Source organism: Pocillopora verrucosa, chromosome 12 (genome assembly GCF_036669915.1).
Source record: "Pocillopora verrucosa isolate sample1 chromosome 12, ASM3666991v2, whole genome shotgun sequence".
Taxonomy (NCBI): Eukaryota; Metazoa; Cnidaria; class Anthozoa; order Scleractinia; family Pocilloporidae; genus Pocillopora; species Pocillopora verrucosa.
Window position 1 is genome coordinate 8,131,702 of NC_089323.1, and position 23,506 is coordinate 8,155,207.

Here is a 23,506-nt window from a genome sequence, read left to right on the forward strand (position 1 = left end):
GCCAAGTTACAGTAGTGCCATAAGTTACGTAAGTGCCACAGAAGTTACAGAAGTGCCATTTTAGGTTACATAGTGCCAAATTTAGGTTACAAAAGCGCCTTTACATCAAGCTCCCCCCCTCTCTTCCCCCCCCTCTCTCTCTCTCTCTCTCTCCCCTCTCCCTCTCTCTCCCCCTCTCTCTTAAGGTAAAGTTAGTTTATTTTGGTTTCTAATTACTCAGACAATGGACCACGAAATAAATACGTGTGAGTTTATTTCAGACAAACAGGAACGTTTTTTTCTGTGTTTTAACTAAACTAATGCGTTATTTTCGTTCTTTTTGAGGTTAAGGCTTTTTTTCTTTAACAAAAATGAAAACATTAGTTACACGGTGTCCCTCCTCAACTCACCCAGCCGAAAAAATAACTCTTGCATGCATTGCATGCCTATGATTTTACTTTTTGTCCAGTCCACTGTTTCTTCTTTTAACTTTGTTTGTTGCAATTATATTGAGAATTGTTTTTTTTTGACTGCCCTGTTTGGTAGTTTTGTTTATTTAGTTGTATCTTGCACATAGCTCGTTCTCTCCTCCGATTAAATATTTCGTTCAAATCTTGCACAATGCTTTTCTCGTCTTTGTTTGATTTCTTAGTTAAATATCTACATCACTCTTTGTTTCAACTAAAATTTCTTTCCTATATTTAAATCTAGCCCTCTGTTCCTTTCCTTAATTCTGGCTGATTGTCACGTTCATATCCTACGAACTGTTTGCACTCTTCTGTTTGACGTTAGTATCTCGCCCAATGTTTTCTCTTAATTTTATCTTAGTAATTCGCTCACCGTTTGTCTTCTTCTCTATTTGTTAATACTTTTCTTTTAGTATATTGCACTTTGTTTGTTCTCTTCTTCACTTAACTTTTAGATTAATATGTAGCGCCCTGTTCTCAACACTGTTTGATTTTTGCGGTAATTCTCAAGCATTTTCTCTTCTCTGTCTGATTTTTACATAATTACCTTCTCTTTTTTTTTGATTGTGTCTTCAGTGTCTCGGCACTTTTTGTTCCCTCTTCTGTTAGTTTGTTATGTTATCATCTCCTGCACCTGTGAACAGTCTTAATCACTCTTTAATGATCACGTGTGTGTCCAACGGGAGAATTGAAAACAGAATTACAATGATTTAAACCAAGGATAATTTTGAGTTTTGACGAAACTTTGCCACATTCTCATATTTTTATACATTAAGCTAATTTCCTGCGTTCAGTTTTCCCATCCCAATTTATTGTAGTTTCTTATTGATAGTATACTTAACAGATCAAACGACTTAATTGCAGGTTTCATCATCGCTGCCTTTCGATTACGCCTTGCTTACAAAAGCACGTAAAATCAACTACTTGACTTAAAAAAAAATTGAAAATGTCTTCGCAAAGTAATACCAGTGTCCATTGAACGACAATGTATAGGAAGAAGAATCTTTGTGTAGGATCAGTAGTCACTCTGTTTCTTCTTCGCCTCGTTGTTGTCCTCCTCGAGTTCTTCTTTCCTGAAAAAAAAATCATAAATTTGTCACTATTTCACCTTTAAAGTAAACGGAACAGATTTCCAATTAAAGAAATTACTTTCTTCTTCAATTTCAGTGGGTATGATTGTCTAAACTTGTCGAACATACCATGCTTGATACGAAAGTGACTTTAAGATCGTCAATTTATTGCTATTTTTGTTGATTTTTCACAGACAAAGTTAACTTTTTCACCTTCTCAAGTTACCTTCATCGTCATAACGTGTAGTATCGCATCGAATTTGACTAATTATTTACAAGTATATTGCATACTAAAGAAACGCTAATTCAAAGCCAATTTTAGAAAGCCTTCTCTGAAAAAATTCTGGCTCCGAGCGCTAGACAAAATCAAGTTCTTTTTCGAGGCATTTTATGAATGAAAAACAAAGACAAAAACAAACAAAAAAATTACGACAACTGAGTGAACTGAATAAATTAAGTGTGCTACTCGGTTTATCGTAGAAAATTGCTCATTCTAATCAGACTTACCCTTTTTTCATAAAATCAAACGTCACGTTATCCCCCATCAACACAAACGGAGCCCATTGGAAAGGTTTGGAGAATCTATTGCTTCTCAACCATTGAACGGCCTGGTGAAGAGATTCACTGGCACTTTCTCCACGCACAAGGTGTTTATAGAAATGATTGGAGCCAAATGATTGGCTCCAAGTGCTTTCTCCAGATATTCTTTAGCATTCTGATATTCGCCAAGGGAAGCAAACATACTTCCGAGGTTCCCGTATCTTGTTCCTTCTCCTCGTCTATCGCCAATTTCTATCGCGATGGCAAGTGCTTTCTCGTGATATTCTTTAGCATTCTGACATTCGCCAAGGGAATAAAACACATTTCCGAGGTTCCCGTATGTTGTTCCTTCTCCTCGTCTGTCGCCAATTTCTATAGTGATGGCAAGTGCTTTCTCGTGATATTCTTTAGCATTCTGATATTCTCCGAGGGAATCAAACACACTTCCGAGGTTCCCGTATGTTGCTCCTTCTCCTCGTCTGTCGCCAATTTCTATCGCGATGGCAAGTGCTTTCTCGTGATATTCTTTAGCAGTCTGATATTCGCCGAGGGAATAAAACACATTTCTGAGGTTCCCGTATGTTGATTCTTCTCCTGCTCTGTCGCCAATTTCTATCGCGATGGCAAGTGCTTTCTTGTGATATTCTTTAGCCTTCTGGTATTCACCAAGGGAATAAAACACACATCCGAGGTTCTTGTATGTATGTTGATAAACTGTTCAGTTGATCCCAGATGAAGATATTTGTGCAAGATTTGTGTTGGTATTTCTAACCGTTTGTTCCATCGAGATGAAGCCGGCATGTCAGTCTTAGGAACTCGCATAATTAATTTGAGAAAAATTCTACCCAACGTTTCAACCGCTCACATGATGCTTTGTTTTTCAGACGAAGGAAAGGTAATTCATTCAATTACATAGCGTTACTTCAGTATTATAAACTGATACACCAACTTCTCCAAATTTTTTGTTTCGTAAAATAATAAAGTCAATTTCATTCATGGAAAATGAAACTGAGGAAGTAATAAAAATGCAGAAATTAAGAAAACGAACAGCTCACCTTTTGGAAACAGAACATGCCTTTTACATTGGTGCCTGATAGCGTGACTAATGAAAACAAAAATAAGATAATAAAATGAGACTTTCCCAGACAAACGAACGTAAATGCAAATAGCTGGTGTAATAACATTTTACTCGCACGGTTGGTGAGAAGAAATCATCAAAATAAGAAAAAAAAAACCTAAGATGGAAGAAAGATTGTTTCTTAAGTTGCTCATAAGATTCATCAAATAACATACGGGATCTTCTTAGTTTCAATCATCACAGAACTGATCAACTTGTAGTTTCTCCTTACAATATCAATATACACTAAATGTATGGTTCCGAGGGAAACATTTAATTTTTTTCCCATGAGTCCAACGAGAAAACAAAACTGACTAGTTTCCCGAGGGACCATACATTAAATGCTTTGTTATATCTTTAGACTTTCCCTTAAACAATCATTTGGCAAAATCATGCTGTTGTATTCGGCGCGCGGGCAACAACCGCAAAATTGTATCCCAGTCGGGATACATTCATGACGACTTCAACACGGACAAAGTGTGTAATTCTGCGAATTCTTCGTGCATGTGTATGAGCACTGTTACCTAGTAACGCGTGACATATTTTACGTCAAGTTCCACTGGGAGTCTTAGATGGAAGTGTGTTGTAAAACCTGTTTGGATGCGGTCTGAGAAACTAGGATAGATCGAGAAATTCGAAGTGAATTACGTCTGGTGTTTTGACTGTAATTTGGAAAGCTTTGTTTGCTAAGTGGATAAAGATAAAGCAGATGTAGTTTAGAAAATAGTTTTGATCTTTGAAAGTCATAAAGATTTCTAAAATTTTCCCCCATCCATGGTTTCAGAACTGGCATACAATCACAAACAAGTTAAAATTAAGCACTAACATCACAACATTCAAAGCACTTCTCAATTCTCTTAAACTAAAGATGCCTACTCCCAGAAATCTGAAATGTTACATTGTGGGAAATTCAAATGTAGTGGAGAACAGTGGCAATAGGCCATTTTACAGTCGTGTACTAAGTTGCCAAGCCTTTGATTTGGAGTGAGGCTGAAGGTGACCATGTTGTCATAGAGACCAGTATCTAGTTAGGGTGATAACAAAGTAATTTACATTTGAAAAGCAGCAACATTTGTATCATAACAAGGTCACCCTTAACCTCACTCCTGTTCAAGGGCTTGGCAACCAAGCATGCAACTGTAAAATGGACTATTACCCAACTGGGTCTCTGCCACCTAGCCACATCTAAATATTTGTCATTTCTACAATTAAATGGGAGTATAAACTGAACATCTTACCTTATAATTAAAGCAATAATAATGATCGCAAAAGCCAAGATTATTATCCCAGCAAATACTCCACCATACAATGATCCAGTGTCCACTCCAGTATGTTCTGCCACATCTCCTGTAGCAAGTACAATGATCAAATCAATTACAAAACTCACAATATTGATCATCAAACAATAGTTTAACATTATATTTTTTAAGGTAGCTAGTTGCACAGGGTTCTGTTTATAGTTAAAATGTGATAGAGTATATATCTCCAGCCTAACCTGGTGTTTTGTTATAAATGACTGGAGAGCTGACCTCTCCTGGATAACTAGTAAAAGCTTGACCTTACCGGTATAATCCTTTGACATCTAAGTGTGATTGGCATCTAATTTCTCCCTACAAACTACAATCCCTTGAATCAATTTTTCAGGGTACTAGAATAAAACAAATGGTCAACATCCAAAGAAGCTCTTGATTGTTAGGAATGTTTACTGCCCTTGCAAACTGAATTCTCCAAAATTCCCAATTATGTAAATAACCCTTGTGAACTGAATTCCCAGTTTTCTGGGAATTCTCAAAAATTCCCAACTATACAAATAAGCTCTGATTTGAAAAGCTTGGAATTACTTGGAATTTCTGGGAAAGGAGGACACCAGTTTTGTGAGGACTTGGAATTCCTAGGAATTCCTAGGAATTCTCAGCTATACAAACTACCTATAATTTAAGAAGGGTGGAATTCTTGGGAATTTCTGGGAATTGAATTTGAGGCAATTTAAATACCCTTATGTCCACATAAATTCCAAGAAATTCTCAATACCTTCAATGTGAAGGTTTTAAGAAAAGGAGTAATTTTAGAGACTCAAAACTTTGGCTCAATAAAAGGTATGCTATACAAAATTTACCAAGAGATATACATACATGTTTATGATTATAACTTAAAGATCATGCAATTTATTTTCCAAACTAATTTTGTTGGTAAATCTCTACATCAATATCGATTTTCTTGTAAAGCAGCAGTTAATTACATTAAATGCAAATTGTCAATAATACAATGTGCTCATTTCACAGATTTGCTTTCTAACCTCAAAGGACTCTTGGACTCCATGATCATAAAATTTTTATTGTGATGCAAAATGTCTCATGTTCACAGATGTGCCAAAATCATCAAACATTCACTAGCTGGTCCTTGGTACACAACTTCCGCATGTGTTACAATAATTACATTTTTATCTACATTTTAAGAACTTTGTTAGTTATGAACATAAGTTACTTCCTTAACCTACATTACTGGTTACCTTTGTTAGAAAACCTTGCAACAGTCAAGCTCAGTTTCCTCAAACACTGTCAGAAATTTTTTTTTTACATTATATTTATTCTTTCTTTTTTCATGATTGTTGTTGCTGTTTTTTTCAGTTTTTTGCTCTGTTTTTGTGACTGATTGCTATCGTTTGTTTTGCTGTTTTTATTCTTACAAAAGAGTTCTAATACTTGTGGATCATCCACACATTTCGCAAACATTTGGCATGCAAACAAGATAGAGGTAGTCGCTGCTCCCTCTGAGAAAAAACACCTCTTCAATTTACTTTATTTAAAACTCTGATCTAAAAATAATTCTTAGAACAAGACTTGTTAGTGGCGAGAAGTAAAAACTGAGTTTCCTTTCATAACTTAATTTCTTAATGTCCCAATCACTGGACCTCCCAAAAATATTACTTCTTTTTATTTTTGGTGCAAATTACAAGTCCTTTTTTATATAAAAATGAAAAGTGCAAGTCACACTTCAATAATAACAGCTCTAAAGTTCACTTCTTGTTCTTCTCTGAGTCAGCTATCAACAAAATTGTTTCATACTTCGGACAGTGCATAGCCATTTGTGGACCAGAGTTTTAACGCAACTCTGTAATCGCATATAGTTGCATCTGTCTCTTGTACAAATGTTTCTCCTTATGAAACGCACTTGACTCTGTTGGCACCACTGCTTTCACTTCATTGGAAACGACAGACTGAGGAAACGAGATGGCGGTGTTGGAACGTTTTGTTGAACGCATGGTACGGTAAAGCTTTTTTGATTTAGGTACTGGTACACTGGGATCATCTATGTATCTCTTATAATTCCTAACGTGGTATCCTTCTTTTTATAAAAATGTGGGTAAAAGACGATTTGTAATCGCATTCAAAATTGTGATTGGCTTCTGTTATTTCTCACCTTTGCCATGAACACAACTCAAGTGGATTGTGAGTCTTTGTTTCCTCGACAACTTTCGGCCGCAAATCGTGCATTTGTAGTACGATCGATTCTTGTCGATTATTTCTACCTAGAGTGAACTCAAATCATTATTTATATCACCGTCAGAACATGGATCTAAGGCATTCACCGCTCAGAAGCAGAGAACAGGTCGGTCAAAAATCAGAATAAAATTGTGCACTCTTTACTGGGATACCTGTGGTAGCCCAGTCATAAAATGCCTTTGTTTTTTTGTCGTCTTTTTTTTTTCTTCCGCCACAAAATGGAAAAATTGCGCAATAGTACCCAGAGGTCATTGGACTCTCAACACCATGACAACTAACTGTGATCCAATGAAGTGTTCATATGCTGATCACGCGTGTTATCTTGATGATGATTGACGTTGTCATGCACGGACAGGGCCGGGTCACATGACGAACCACGGGATTTTTGCGTATAAAATTCTTTTGTCAGTCGTTTTGTATTTCAACGTGTTTGGATTACGATCACCCGGAGCATTACGGCGCAAACGCTCAAAATACTTACAGACGCATACATAAGTCGTATTGTTCGCGGCCAATCCACGCTAAAAGATGTTATTGAGCGGTAATTTTGGAATGGATTGAGTCGCCAACGCTTGAAAGCCATGAAAGCCTTGAATGCCTTGTATGCTAAGTATGCCAATGTCTTAGTTGAAAAACGTTCACTTGTTGTAAAAAGCAAAATCTGAAATCTGAAACCAAACTGCAGATACTCTATGCAATCTGTTGAACAACACTCCTACCGTGAGACTAAAGAACAAAACTCTAATGGATGCAAACTGATAGTGAAGAAAGACGGCATGTTGGATTCACTTGATGCCAGGGAACGTAGCTACGATAACAGTGCGAGTGGTATTAATTTCACGATCAGAAAGGTGAATCTTATGTTTGTTTTCGTTGTAGTTGTATGGATATTCTTTTTTAATAAATACACGATCCAAAATCCTGTGTTTTTTGTGTATAATGTTATTATGTCAAGTATTGTTTACGCAATTGTCTTGTCACAGGTGGCCCAAGCTCACGCCTCGAGAAAAAGCCAAGATTAATTCATGAACGCGTTACGCGTTGTGTGACTCGGTGTTAAGTTACGAGAACCGAGAACCGTTGAAAATTTGAATAATAGTATAGGGAACGAAATATGGTCGATTTACAACGATAAATATTTCGAAATATTAACATTTTTCTAAAATCAATAAAACTTACTCATACCCTATGTATCCGTTTTAGTTTTTGGCGATTCCTGCTGTTTTAAGCTTGCTCTACCATCACTGTTATTCACGTCATCTACTTTTATTACGTTGGTAAAATCTGTACAGACATCACACTAACCAATTCGTGCGCAAAGTAAGAAGACTATATTGAAGGCTTGAAATTATATTTCGATCGATTTTCATCAAGAAATGGGCCAGGAGTTTTCAACAATAGTGCAAATAATCACTAATCAATTTAGAGGCTACTTTCCATTGATTCCTTTGTTTCTTCCTTTTATTGTTTTGCTTGGGTGCGTTTTTATCATTGGATGGCTCATTATTTTCATTAATTAATAACACTTTTGCAAATTGAAAGTTTCTGCTTTTTTCAATTATCTGTATAATATAATACTAGTAAAAGAAACCTATACTTTGAAAGACCCATGATTTGTTTGAGCTTCCTCACCATTTCTCTCTAACCTAACATGGATGAAATTATTTAGTAGTTCTGTGGTGGCACAGAGAGAAAAAAAAAGCGCTTTAAGTCCCAAAGCAATGCATACTTTAGGAAGAAATCTCTTATCAGCTTTGTTAGAAAGTTAGCCTTGCCTCAATTTAATGTAAAACCCCTTTTTCATCCACCCCACTATTATTACAAGAAGTTACCATGATTGCAACCCTTTTTTTTTTTTAGCTTCTGTTACCTGGCTTTTGTGTATGGACACTGCCCATGCTAATTTAAGTGGCAGCTGTCGCCAAGTGACTGTTCCTCCACCAGGTGTTGATAGAACCCACTTTTCAGGACCAATGATCTCTTCAATCCCAGAAACAAGCTTGACGATAGGGTAACCTGAAGGAAATTGAGTCATTCAGCAATATGAAATCCTTCTAATGAGCCTATAATTTTTCAAAAGTTTGTATCACTTGAATTATAGTCCCAATCTTATTATGACTGGTCAAAAAATTATGATGAGGTAACATTTATATTCAGTAAACATTGTGACAGCCTTTTTGAATAGTTATCAGTGATCAAAATGGCTGTCGAGTGTTGATCAAAGGAGAATTTCTTGCACACATTTCTCAGGAATCTCGCAATTGTGACTGCAAACTTATTTTCCAGCATATCAAATACATGAAATTTTTTGATAATACTGTTAGACGCAATCTTTGTAGTACTGTTATGAACTCTACTTTAAAAGCAGTGAAAATAAGGCCTGAAAGAAAAACTGAGGATTTGACCCAATGACCTCTGGATACCAGTGCAGTGCTCTACTAACTGAGCTAACGATCCAACTCAGAGAGCTGGTCATTATGTTGGTTCTTAATACTGTTAATGTATAATTAACAGACCAGCAGATCCCTTGTCAAATCCTTTGATTATTCCACGAGCACCATTGACAAGTCCTTTCGAGACATTCAAGTTCTTAGCCAGCATTACCTAATAAAGGAGAAAAAGTATTTTGGATGAATCACTCACCATTTATCATTAACATTTACAAATAACAGGAGTTATCAATATCCAAAAGCGATCCACATCCAAAGTAACCTGTGTGTAAGAAGCTGTTACCTGTGCTCTTACTTTTAATTACAAAGTGTAAGACACAGGAACATAACTGTCAAGCATTGCGCTCATTCCACTGTCACTTTCAGTTGCTTAAAATACCTTTTTTTCACCAGGTATTCTTGTCAAATGTATGTCATTTATCTGATTGACGTTTTCCTTGTGGGTGCAAAGCTTGGTAGCAAGTATTCCTCCTTGCTCTATTAGTTGATTCTTAGTTGCAGTTAACTTGGATACAAGAGCATCTGAACAACTGGATTCAATAGAATATTATTTATACAATAAGTAAAGGTAAGGGGACTGAGTGGAGTCCCATTTGGTCTGTAATCATACAAGTGATAACAAAATCAGAAGACTGTCCAGTGGGAGTCTGATTTGTTTATCAATAGTATGATCACAAACCGAATTAAATGACACAAAGTCTTATTACCAATTATAAATAATTATAAAAGTTACAATTTCCGAGAAAAGAAGAACAGCCAAGTTATGAAAGAAAGGGAAAATTTGCATTCTAAGACAGACAAAGGAGTAACAAGGTTGTGATTGGTTGATTTAAACCACAACTTTGAATGTGATTGGCTTATTGAACTGTGCAATAACAAACTGTCCAATAACAGACTGTCTGATAACAACTTGGCAAGTGAATTATTCGAAAATAGGAGTTTTTTAAAACCATCTACAATTGAGGAAATTGAGATTTTTATGATAAGCTGAATTATACATGCAGTTTGATTGGTTCTTAGGATCTGCTGGAGGACAGTCACATATATAGATGACCTCACCATTAGCAACATTTTGCCTTTTTATTGTATAAAGCAAATAGATTCTATGTTGCAGTGGGTGGTAACAGTGATAGATCACAGAATATGTTAAAATGTGGTAAGAGTTGATGTGGGATCGATTACTGAACAGATGCTCAGCAACAATTGGAATCTAGTTGTTCAACAGAAATGATAATGGTGGCTTGTTGTGACAGCTGCACTGTATCTTGAAAGACCACATTGACTCATATTGACATAATTCATATAAATTGTTCATTATGAATTAAAATGAACTGCTTGCAAGAATTAAGATTTTTACCTTCCAACTCGCACATTCTGGTTGTTTCAACACATTCACTCCAACTTTCTGCCTGAAATAATTGCAATAAAATGTCAAAGGTTGAATAAAATCTCATGACAGTGGCTTGTACAAAATCTGATTGCCCAGTCTTTGGATGAAATGTCAATGGATCATAATTTTTTACCTGAAAACAAAACTTTTTGGGTCCTTGTTGTTTTGTTATAGGAGGAAGCTGTAAGAAATCTCCTGATAAAATCAGCTGAATTCCATCAAATGGGATATTTTCTTTTTTCCTCACAGCACGGGCAACTGCTTCAAGTTTATCAAAATAGGTGGTGTTGACCATTGAGATTTCATCAATGATCAAATGTTTACAACATCTCCACTGTTGGGCACGCCCAGGCTGTGATGCCAGATCCACACACTGAGCAAGAGGTACACTTCAACTACTAATACCTGTCATGTACAAGACCATGAAAACTAATCAAATTTTAAAAACCCATCAACAGAAATTTAAGTGGCTGCATGACATTCCTCTTGAAAGCCTTACCTCATAGGTTGTTCCAACCTATGGGAAGTCTTCTCGCTGTTATATTTCAGACCTGGAAAAAATGTGAGTGACAGTTTTTTTTTTTCTAAAAACACACTATTTACAGACTCCGACTGCTGAAGGTCTGAAATATATTACCTAATTTCAGACCCAAACAGTGCTTAATCTGACAATGACAAATCATGTCCTATGGAGTCTATGTGACAGCTCTTCCCAGAGACTTCCTGATGGTGGCCTGTGATGGGTGAGGTCTTCCATGGGAAAAGGGGCCAGAGGTTAGACGTACACAATATTGCCTTTGTACCTGTTCTTTAACTACATGCTAATGATGTAATGCAAACTGGCATCACGTCTCCCAGTCACTCACCCTAGTCTGACAACAAACTCTTTTCCTCAATGTTCTGCATACAAAGTTTTTCATTCCCGTTACCCTGCCAGCAGAGTCTCCTTCAAGTAGAGAAAAGTAGGTGGAGTGTGAGTTCACTTATTTCTGGTAAGGAAGGAAGGAAGGCGAATCTGCTGGCAAAGTAACCCCCTTTACACCCCCTCGACATTCTTTTCTGCATGTCAGTGGTTGTTTGTTGAACTTTGGGGCCTCACTCCAAGAGCTCCGCGCGGCGCACTAACATCAATTTTTTTCCACTGAGTTTTTTATGAAACGCGCGACAGACCTAACCGAAAAGGAGGGCCTGCTCGAAGACTAATGAATTCTTTACTTCGTCAACGTTTCATCCCTTCCTTTCTCCCCTGAGCCATTAATCGACTAATTTCACTGCTGCCATCGATTATATGTCTAGTGCAAATGTATGAGTACTACAAGAAAACGATACCGGTGCAGCGCTCTACCAATTGAGCTAACAAGCCAACTGGGAGCTGGTCAATGAATTGGGTCCAAATAAACATCCAAGTGAATGAAGATTTTAGATATATGAAAATTCACATATTTGCACTGCGGTGGAAAGATGAAATTAAGAGATCCTCGCAGCTAAGAACACTACTGAAACGAGTAGTTGTAAATAGGACCTGAAAAAAATTCAGGCCCGTACGGGATTTGAACCCATGACCTCTGCGATACCGGTGCAGCGCTCTACCAATTGAGCTAACAAGCCAACTGGGAGCTGGTCAATGAATTGGGTTGAAAATTTGGTGAAAACCCAATTCATTGACCAGCTCCCAGTTGGCTTGTTAGCTCAATTGGTAGAGCGCTGCACCGGTATCGCAGAGGTCATGGGTTCAAATCCCGTACGGGCCTGAATTTTTTTCAGGTCCTATTTACAACTACTCGTTTCAGTAGTGTTCTTAGCTGCGAGGATCTCTTAATTAGCAAGAATGTCACAAAGGATTCTATATTCTATCGTCCTAACTTCGGTCCATTCTACGATGGCCCACAAGAGACTCGCTGCAAAAAAAAAGAAACGCTGCAAAGAAAAAATAATCGCTGCAAAGAAAAAAAGTGAACGTTGCGAATAAAAAACATGCTGCAAATAAAAAAATGAACGCTGGAAAAAAAAATGCTGCAAACAAAAAAGTGATCGCTGCAAATAAAAAAGTGACCACTGCAAATAAAAAAGTGACCGCTGCAAACAAAAAAGTGATCGCTGCAAATAAAAAAGTGAACGCTGCAAATAAAAAAGTGAACGCTGCAAACAAAAAAATGATCGCTGCGAATAAAAAAAGTGATCGTTGCAAATAAAAAAGTGAATGCTGCAAACAATTGGTTCCTATCTTGAAATTATGTCATTTCGGTCGATTCGGACGCATTTCAAGCAAATTTTCTATTACCGATGATGCAATGCGGCCACGCCCCCCTTTTTTTTTTGTAAAAAATGCATTAATACCGTGTTTCCAGGAATATGGTTTTTTTCTCGCCACATCTGAATCCTAGAAACTCTAGAATCCTTAATCTTTGCATTTAATTTCACGGCCTTGTGCCTGTGAACAAGGAGCACTTGACTGCATGCTTGAAACATGCGGTATGCGAAACATGCTTGAAACATGCGGTTCCCGCTCATTTCCTCACCTGATGTAATATTTTACTTCTTATTAAGGAAATCTAAAACAGTCCTTATTGATTAAGTAGACTTTGGGATGATTTGGAAGTAATGGAAGCCGTCAAAATGACAAACGCGTCGCGCTTGTTTTTGCTATAAATTCGATCGCATATGTTCCTGAGGATCAAAATTGTAGACCTAATGTTTCGGATGAACTTAAATGCTAATATTTTCGTCGGCTTTTAACGGATTCGATCGAGTTTGGTACCAAAATTTAGCTTGTCATTTGAGCATTTTGTTTATGTCAAAGTTGACATGCTCCAGTGCACTTGTCGCAAACAATGCGATTAGGAAATTCATTGACTGGTTCTATCGCGCGGCAGATCACAGCGCTCGCCAACTGTTTCGGACTCAGAAAAAAATTCATATCTCGACAACGTTTCGACAAAAACACCAGAAAACGAAAAGAAATTGAAAATCAACTTATGAGCATTGCATTTTGAGGTTAAATTGTTCTGTAACTCAACTCTGGAATTATGACTCGCAAAATGAATTTAAAACTATTTGTCTCTCCTAAGCTTTAAAGCGTGACGCGTCAAGTGGTGAACACTCTCGTTGATTTTAAGAAAGATTTAGCTCAAATGTTCAGGATTTTGGTTGCCACTTTGCTTAAAAAGGAACTATTTTCATTATCTGTTAAGTCTTACGGTTATAAACGAGGCTTCAGTGGGCAAAAACAGGAAAACAGTGAATAGTGAAGCCGACGCATGTTACGCGTGACGCCATGTTTTTGTCGCTAACTTTACAATTCGGCTCCAGTTCAACATTTTCAGAGATCCTTTATTCTACCTCTGTTTAGTCCAAAACCATCTTTAACACATTTGTAACAATTGTGGGAAGTCTCAAGCAGATCTGATCATTGTGCGCCGAGAAATTCTTAAAAGATTCAAGCAAATCCGTGATTTTTCAATTTGTACGTGACAAGCGTGCTACTGATCTAAAGTAGGAGCTCAAGAAAAAGTGCCTGCTATCAGACATGATTATCAAAGAGCTGAATGGCAGGCAATTGCCAGAATTCTAAAGTATGGGTACATAAAGGAGAGATATTTCCCTCTTCCATTGTCACGAGCTTTTGTTGCATTATGCCTTTTTGGTGAAGAGAGCATAACAAGTGATTTTTTACTTTCTTCCTTTCGTCTATACATTTCAGAAGATGAAAGGGAGACTCTTGAGAAATGTCTTGAGGAAAGTTTTGATGATGATAATGATGACGTGTTTGATTTTCTTTCTAATTACAAGTGTTATCAAACTCCCACAAAAGAAAACATGTTGCAGATTGTTTCTGAACTTGCTCACCAGGAAATCATTCAGAAGCCTCGATATGTCACAAATTGCTGGGCACCTATTTTGAAACCTTTGATTGCTTTCCCCAATTTCCAATCTCTTGTAGCTCTACTGCCAAAAAGATTGTGAAATTAATCAAATCAGAGCCAGTAACTGACCAAGTACAACAGTGCCTGGACCATTTTAAAAAATATATCCGTTCATTACAGGGAAGTTCGTTGTCAGTGTTCCTGCAGTTTATTACTGGAAGTGATATCATAAGCTGTGATAGCATTGAGGTGACATTTTCGGCTCTTGATGGCACCTCTCGTAGACCTGTAGCACATACATGTGGACCACTACTAGAAATACCATCATCATACCAGTCATACAATGAGCTGTCAGAAGAATTCAGTGAATTACTGCAAAATAAAGAGGCATGGCATTTCAATATTGTTTAATGACATTGTGCAGTGGTCAAATGTTTGAGTGTTTTTAACCCTTTAACTTCCATTAGTGATCAAAACAAAATTTATCTTTACAATATCAATACAATGTCAACCAGATAAGTGTTGAGAATAAAGAAAAATATCAATTTGGGGATGATAAGTTGATCCAATACTAATTTCTCTGAACTAACATTATAGGAATTGTATAGTTGACATTTAGGAGAATTACAAATTTGATCTGGGAGTTAAAGGGTCAAAAGGTTTGAAATTTGGTATGTTGAGTTAGACTTTACCTTAAATGGCCCTTAGAACTAAAGAATTTTAAAATAATGTACAATGTTGACTACTTATAAAAATATATCAAGGAAAACAATGTTTTGTTAAAATTCTTGCCAATTTGTTAAAACAATGTTATTACTCACACATTTTTGATCAGTTTGAATTTAGTTATCTTGGTGGTGTTGTTGTTTTTTTGATAAGGTCAATCAGAAAAATAGGTGATTGGGTGTGGACAGAAAAACAGCAAAGGGTTTCCCATTCTTTGTCATGTGAAGACAGTGTTATAAAAATTGGTAGAAAAACCAGTGGCAGTTCATGTCTATATTTCAGCCATTCTGTGACATGTTGATTTCTGTCAAGGAAGCCTTTCCATTGTCCATATCTCAATAATCCCCTGGAATGCAAACTGACTGCTGTCCTCTCCCACTGTTTGTGGCTTAAAAAATGTGTTCTATGGAACAATATTGATAACCACAAATTTCAAGTAATGTTTATTCATTCATATGTGCAGATCAAAGCTTTTACATGTCAAAATGTTATACCTTGGTAGTATTGATTGTTAATAATGTAATAAAATTATCAAATTGAATGTAATTTTTAGACTTTAGATGGTGGCCTTAACATGCATGCTAACTGTTGTGTTGATGAAACATTAAAAAAGTTATGCCAATTTTACAACAATATCATCTTTAAATGGTTAAGAATATATGAAAGTCATATATTTGAACTGCAGATAAAGACGTGAATGAAAGTGATCCTCGCAGTAATGTGCACTACTTAGGCAGTAGTGAAAATAAGGCCTGAAAAAAATTCAGGCCTGTACGGGATTTGAACCCATGACCTCTGCGATACCGGTGCAGCGCTCTACCAACTGAGCTAACAAGCCAACTGGGAGCTGATCATGATGTTGGTTCTAAATAAACCCGTGAAGTGATCACTTTCATTCATGTCTTTATCCGCAGTTCAAATATATGACTTTCATATATTCTTAACTGTTTGTTTCATTACTTCACGGGTTTATTTAGAACCAACATCATGATCAGCTCCCAGTTGGCTTGTTAGCTCAGTTGGTAGAGCGCTGCACCGGTATCGCAGAGGTCATGGGTTCAAATCCTGTACAGGCCTGAATTTTTTTCAGGCCTTATTTTCACTACTGCCTAAGTAGTGCACATTACTGCGAGGATCACTTTCATTCAATGTCATCTTTAGTTATTTGATTCAATAGACTGATCAGTGACAAGCCTTTGAATATTACATTCAATTAACACAGGAATTGCTTCACTTTAGAAGAAATGTCCCAAGTCATTAATTTTTTTTCAGTTAATCATTCTGCAATTCTGTTATGTGTTGATATAGTCTTATGGCCTCTCTTGGTGTACTAGGGTAAACCCAGCCTTTAGTTTCCAAAATATATTCAAAGTATTTGAGGTAAATATTGTCTTCCCTCTCACTCTGGCTATGTACTTCCATATCCTCTACTAGTTGTTCTGGCACAGAAACTAGACATTCTTCATGTCTATGATATTCTGGTAGAAAGTACATAACATCAGGTACCCCATGAACAGAACTATATGGAGACTTGGAATTCTTGTGACTATTCCAATGATCTTTCACTTTGTCCAAGTCATCCTGAAGAAGCTTTGAAAAACAGAACCACAAGCACCATATGAAGAGTGTTTCCCACACAAAGCAATCCATAATCAACCATGTCCTTGAAAAGGTTTATCCACCAGTTTGATCTATTTCGACTGAAAAGGGGCCACCACCCTTCAATTCATTGATTTGCAGGTGATGAGCAGTACCTATGAGACTTCACACCTGCTAGTTCATCTTGATCATTGGTACAAAACTATAGAACTATACGGAGACTTGGAATTCTTGTGACTATTCCAATGATCTTTCACTTTGTCCAAGTCATCCTGAAGAAGCTTTGAAAAACAGAACCACAAGCACCATATGAAGAGTGTTTCCCACACAAAGCAATCCATAATCAACCATGTCCTTGAAAAGGCTTATCCACCAGTTTGATCAATTTCGCCTGAAAAAGGGCCACCACCCTTCAATTCGTTGATTTGCAGGTGATGAGCAGTACCTATGAGACTTCACACCTACCAGTTCATCTTGATCATTGGTACAAAACATGCACTGCATAGAAACGGCAATACCGTTTTCTGAGCCACAATCAGTCACCAGGAGCAAAGGGCAACCACCTAGTTCTTTTACTTGTTTTAAGTAGAAGGCTGAAACTACTTAAGGGTCATTATTAGACCGGGTTACTTCTAACCATAAAATTCTTCTACTGAAGCCATCCAGTGCACCATGAATAGGGAAACCATAAGGTTTGAGTTTGTCATATCCTAAAAAAGATAAAATTTGTAAATTAGAAATCTAAGTAGATAAGTCGCCTAACCAACTAATCTTAAAGTGGAAAGGGCATTAGGCTAGATGCAAGATTTTACATACCAACATGTTCATTTACAATACACCACTATGATTTACGAAGTCAAAAACAAATACCGTCAAAATGCCACGATGCATTGGCTTCTTTTGAGCTGAACGTTCTTCTCTTTGACCTTCGAGATCTCCTCTCCTCTACCCTATCAGGATCAATTTCCTTCATTATTTTTGCGACCAAATTACGTGGAACATGAACATGGTGCCGCAATCCCAGGGCGTGCCAAATACTTCTGTAACCTGATAAACTTCCGGGGCCTTCCATTTCTTCACGAATGACATTTTTTATCTCTGAATCGTCCATTATCTTTGTATTGCCCTTCCTTTTTAACCCGAGACATCTCAGACGTCTCTTCAGTGTTCGCACACACATTTGAAGTCCTCGTTTCTTGAGAAGACCCACAATAGTGTCATAAGGATAGCCACGATGAAAATAGCGCTTTATCACTTCGTTTACATCTTTTTCTGTCACACAATTATCGCAGATACTCTCTTGAGCATCCCCAATGCCACAATGGCTACAAAACATTACGAATACTCTTTGATTAGTTTTTTAACGAGAACGGATGTTTGAAAAATGGAAGGAAATACTCCCAGGCTCTGAAGACGAGCAAAACTCTACCCAGTCCCTCGAGCATAATGCGCACGCATGATCTGTTCTTTTTTGTTTGCAGCGTTCACTTTTTTGTTTGCAGCGATCACTTTTTTGTTTGCAGCGTTCACTTTCTTGTTTGCAGCGATCACTTTTTTGTTTGCAGCATTTTTTTTTTCAACGTTCATCTTTTTGTTTGCAGCATGTTTTTTATTTGCAACGTTCACTTTTTTTCTTTGCAGCGATTGTTTTTTCTTTGCAGCGTTTCTTTTTCTCTGCAGCGAGTCCCTTGTGGGCCATCGTACCATTCCGATGATTTGGCCCTCCAAATTGTCCAACGAACCTCACCTGAATACCCCTGAATTGATTTATCCGCGCAGTGAACTTTGGAAGCTTACAATATCCCAGTTCTTCCCTCTTGGGCTTTCCCACGTATAGCCTTTCTTTGCAATGTCTTGTAACGCTCTGCCATTCTTAGCTTGCAGTGAAGACTTCTGACCGGCCATGTTTGTACGGTGTAGGGAAGGGGGCGGGGATGACCAGAATACTACTGACCCACTCCATCCCCTCTCCTTCTTTCTGACTTTTTTTCCATTTTTTCAGTTTTTATTTTCTCAATACCCTCCAAAAGTGTAAATGATAGTAGAACAATTTATGTTCTGAAGCATGATTGTGTTTTTGGGCCCTTCTCTATAACCTTCGCCTAGCGGAAAGGGCTAAAATGACTCTGAGTCGGGCGCAATACATAGTTTTGGCCAAGAACATAAACTTTGTATTATTTCATTGTTAAGGAACGTTTGGACCAGAGCGTTATCTGAGAAGAAGGCTGGAGATACGTCGGACACTCCGAACTTTCACACGTGCCTACAGTTTCATCAGAGAGAGTGAATGTGGACATTTAGATACCCTCCAAGGGATTCAACTGCCGTTTGTCAATACGTAGATGTGAATTGGTCACTCACTAAGTGAGTGCAATTCACAAGTGCCTATTTATTCCAAATTGCACGAGAAAAATCATGTGATTACGTATCAATAACATACATGAAAAAATACGAGATAGCTTATCATAATTGTGCGAAAGCAAAGCGCGCGCATCAAGTGAAAAAATAATTTATTCAAACGATGCGTTCGGGCAAAACAACCGCGTACGATCAAAACAATAATGTACAATGATATTTTCACATCTTTAGGGCACAAAAAGTTCAAAGTTCGGCTAAACACCGAATCACTTTCGATGAAATGGAATCGTCGTTTGCGAGGTTTAACCATGTTTGCTTTTAATTTCGGCGTAGAAGCGCTCGAGCTAAGTGTTAAGCTGGGTCTGCTCGTAATTTTCAATTTCCTCGGCAGTTGCCTTCTCTAAAAACCATCTTTTCCAAACCGATAACCAAAGAGTAGTGCTTTTAACAGTGTTTTCGTTGTGAGAGCTGTTTTTCAGCTGCTGTCGTGTTGTTGCAGTGGCGAAAGAAAACCTACTTGAAACGCCGGCCATTGTTTCGCTTGCAAATTTTCAGCGTATCCAAATGTTGCGACATCCGAGGCTCGCATTTGATCGGCTATCTGTGAGTTTCTTTGATTATTGACCAATCAGAATGTCTGGTTTGTTACTTCTTTGCACTGAATTAACCCTCCTCTACATTGAATTACCTGAAAACTGCATTTATCTTAACCAATCAGAACTGAGTAATTTTTTCATGTATATTATTAGGAACAGTAATGAGCCACGATCTTGAAGTTGGGGCAAAATAGAAGAACTAAAAACTTCCCCATAATCATGTGGTATGGACCGAAAAACGTGGTTGATAAAAATAAATTTCTCTTCCCCTCTCTCTCCCCTTCTCTCTCCCCCACTCTCTCCACCTCTCTCTCAAGGTAAAGTAAGTTTATTTTTGTTTCTAATTACTCAGACCACAAAGACAATGGACCACGAAATAACTACGTGTGAGTTTATTTCAGACAAATAGGAACGCTTTTTTACCTGTCTGTTAACTAAACTAATGCGTTATTTTCGTTCTTTTTGAGGTTAAGGCTCTTTTTCTTTTACAAAAATGAAAACATCAGTTACACAGTGTCCCACCTCAACTCACCCAGCCAAAAAAATAACTCTTGCATGCATTGCATTCCTATGATTTTACTGTTTGTTGCGATTGTATTGAGAACTGTTTTTTTTTTCACTGCTTTGCTTGGTGGTTTTGTTGAGTTGAATCTTGTGCATGGCTCGTTCTCTCCTCCAATTAAATATTTCGTTCAAATTATACACAATGCTTTTCTCGTCTCTGTTCGATTTCCAAGTTGATATCTACCTCACTGTTTGTTTTAACTTAAATTTAATTTAAATTTGTTTCCTATATTAGAATCTAGCCCTCTGTTCCTTTCCTTAACCCTTTCACTCCCATGAGTGACCAAGACAGAATTTCTCCTTACAACATCAACACAGAATCAAGCAGACAAGTGAGGAGAATAAAGAAGAAAACTCAATTAGGGAACTACGGGCTGATCCAATACCAATTTCTCCAAATTGAAATCATAAGTATTTCATGGCAGACAGTAGGGATAATTTCTAATGAGAGCATGGGAGTTAAAGGTTTAATTCTGGCTGATTGTATCCTACAACCTGTTTGCACTCTTCTGTTCGGCGTTAGTATCTCGCGCAATGTTTCCTCCTAATTTTATCTCAATAATTCGCTCACCGTTTCTCTTCTTCTCTATTTGTTAATACTTTTCTTTTAGTATATTGTACTCTGTTTGTTCTCTTCTTCACTTAACTTTTAGATTAATATGTAGCGCCCTGTTCACAACACTGTTTGATTTTTGCGGTAATTCTCAAGCATTTTTCTCTTCTCTGTCTGATTTTTACATAATTACCTTCTCTTTTTTTTGATTGTGTCTTCAGTATCTCGACACTTTTTGTTCCATTTTCCGTTAGTTTGTTATTATCTCCTGCACCTGTGAACAGTCTTAATCAATCTTGAATGATCACGTGTGCGTCCAACGGGAGAATTGAAAACAGAATTATAATGATTTAAATCAAGGATTAATTTGAGTTTTGACGAAGCTTTGCTAACATTCTCACATTTTTATACATTGAGCTATAATTTCCTACGTTCAGTTTTCTCATCCCAATTTATTTTAGTTCCCTACTGATAGTATACTTAATAGATCAAACGACTTAATTGCAGGTTTCATCGTCGCTGCCTTTCTATTAAGCCTTGTCTACAAAAGCACGCAAAATCAATTACTTAACTTGAAAAAAATTAAAAATGTCTTCGCAAAGTAATACCAGTGTCCATTGAACGACAATGTTTAGGAAGAAGAATCTTTGTGTAAGATTAGTAGTCACCCTGTTTCTTCTCCATCTCGTTGTTGTCCACCTCGAGTTCCGGTTCTTTCCTGAAAAAACATTATAAATTTGTCACTATCTCAGCTTTGAAGTAAACGGAACAGATTTCCAATTAAAGAAATTACTTTCCTCTTCAATTTCATTGGCTACGATTATCAACCATGCTTGATATAAAAGTGACTTAAAGATTGTCAATTTATTGTTAATTTTGTTGATTTTTTGCAGATAAAGTTAAATTTTTCAGCTTCTCAAGTTACCTTCATCGTCATAACGTGTAGTATCGCATCGACCTTGAATAATTTTTCTGAATATATTGCATACAAAAGAAACGCTAATTAAACGCCAGTTTTAGAAAGCCTTTTGTGAAAAAATTCTGTCTCCGAGCGCTGGATAAAATCAACTTATTTTCCTTAGCATTTTATGGATGAAAGACAAAGACAAAAACAAACAATAAAATTAGGACAACTGAATGAACTGAACAGGTTAAGTGTGCTAATCGGTTTATCGTAGAAAATTGCTCATTATAATCAGACTTACCCTTTTTTCATAAAATCAAATGTCACGTTATCCCCCATCAACACAAACGGAGCCCATTGGGAAGGTTTAGAAAATCCATTGCTTCTCAACCATTGAACGGCCTGGTGAAGAGATTCACTGGCACTCTCTCCACGCACAAGGTGTTTATAGAAACATTTCATGAGCTTCGCCGTTGGTTTGTCTTCTATAGCCCACGATGCTACCAACACTGAACGTGCACCAGATGCTAAGAATGCTCGAGCGATTCCAATAACTCCTTCTTTTTTAACCAATCCACGCCCACTGTGACAACAGCTGAGTACTACCAGTTTAGCTCGCACTTGAACTCCTTCAATGTCGGACATTTTCAGGAGGTAGTCTTCCTCTTGTGGAGTACTGTTAGTAGTACATTGAGGAGAGAGGGCAATCTCTCCTCTTTCGGCATTTCCATGTGCGGCAACATGTATCAGACTCACTGAAGGTATTGCTTGAAGAACCGCCTGCTTTGTTGCGCGACTTCCCAATAAAGGCTGAACACCCAGCAGTTGACCAACCATTTCTGCTTCCTTACTTGCACAGAACAATGGTATAATGTCAGTAAGACGTCCATTGTATTGCACTTTGCCAACCGTAGGATCACCCACAACCAGTCCGCCGGTTTGACTGTGATAGTCTGCTGGACATTCTTGAATGAGCCAGAGAGTTGTCAATGAAGGGACCATGCGTATTCTGTACTTCTCCGATAAATACTTTCCGGCTTGTTCATCGCGCAAGGCAGCAAATGGGACTCGGTTCGAAAAACGATCCGGTACAATGATGATTTCGGGCTCTGTGAGTAAATCTGCCACAGGTGCGACGATCCATTCGTAGCAAAAATGATGACTTCTTCCGGTATCTTTGGTTTCGTCACCTCGCAAATTTGTTTGGCTCTCTTTATGAAGAGATGTCGTCACGTTGTCATCCAGCGATCGGTCTTCGCAGTTCGCTGTGGGTAAAACACCAAAGCATTTGGCGCTCTTTTTGAAAACTCCTTCCACTTCGCAAACTTGCTCAGCAATAAGAGTGTCTATTTTCACTTGGTCTGTTTTTCGAAAGAAAATGTCTCCATTTGCTTTCAATACCCAGAGCAGAACTTGCCGATCTTCGTACGAAATGTACAAAAAAACACTGTTACTTTCTCTTCTCGCGATGTTTTCAATCCCGAACCATGATCGTGGATCAGCTGAGATGTGGCTTTCAGCGGAGTACTTGTCTGCCATGAGTTCTGCGAGGACTCTTGCTCGTCCCAGCTCCTCAGCATAGAGAGCATCTCGAAATTTTCCGGTATCACAAAGGAGGTAAGTGAGTAACTTGTAGGGAAAAGTACCGTGTTTCTCTAATAGAGAAATTTTAAATTCACTGTTTCCTTTCTGAAGAGTTCTGATTTTTTCATATTTTTCAATACCTTGAAGAAGATATTTCATTGCCTCCACAACCTCGAACTGCGATATCTTTAAAACTGTAATACCGAGAAGGCTTTGAAACTCAGTCATTTTATGTCCAATTTG

At 37.5% G+C, this 23,506-nt stretch overlaps 2 protein-coding genes across 2 annotated transcripts; both read right to left on the bottom strand.

The window, feature by feature from the left end:
• Nucleotides 1–1,461: 1,461 nt before the first annotated feature.
• Nucleotides 1,462–23,506, bottom strand: LOC131790900 (tetratricopeptide repeat protein 28-like). Its single transcript, XM_066159718.1, has 2 exons — nt 21,981–23,506; nt 1,462–1,519 (listed from the first exon to the last, which is right to left on the bottom strand). The coding sequence occupies exons 1-2, from the start codon at nt 23,489–23,491 to the stop codon at nt 1,462–1,464; spliced, it is 1,569 nt and encodes a 522-aa protein (XP_066015815.1). The 5' UTR covers nt 23,492–23,506.
• Nucleotides 17,561–18,609, bottom strand: LOC131789762 (uncharacterized). The gene is made up of 2 exons (XM_066159351.1): nt 18,502–18,609; nt 17,561–18,061 (listed from the first exon to the last, which is right to left on the bottom strand). Exons 1-2 carry the CDS (start codon nt 18,607–18,609, stop codon nt 17,561–17,563), a joined length of 609 nt encoding a protein of 202 aa, XP_066015448.1.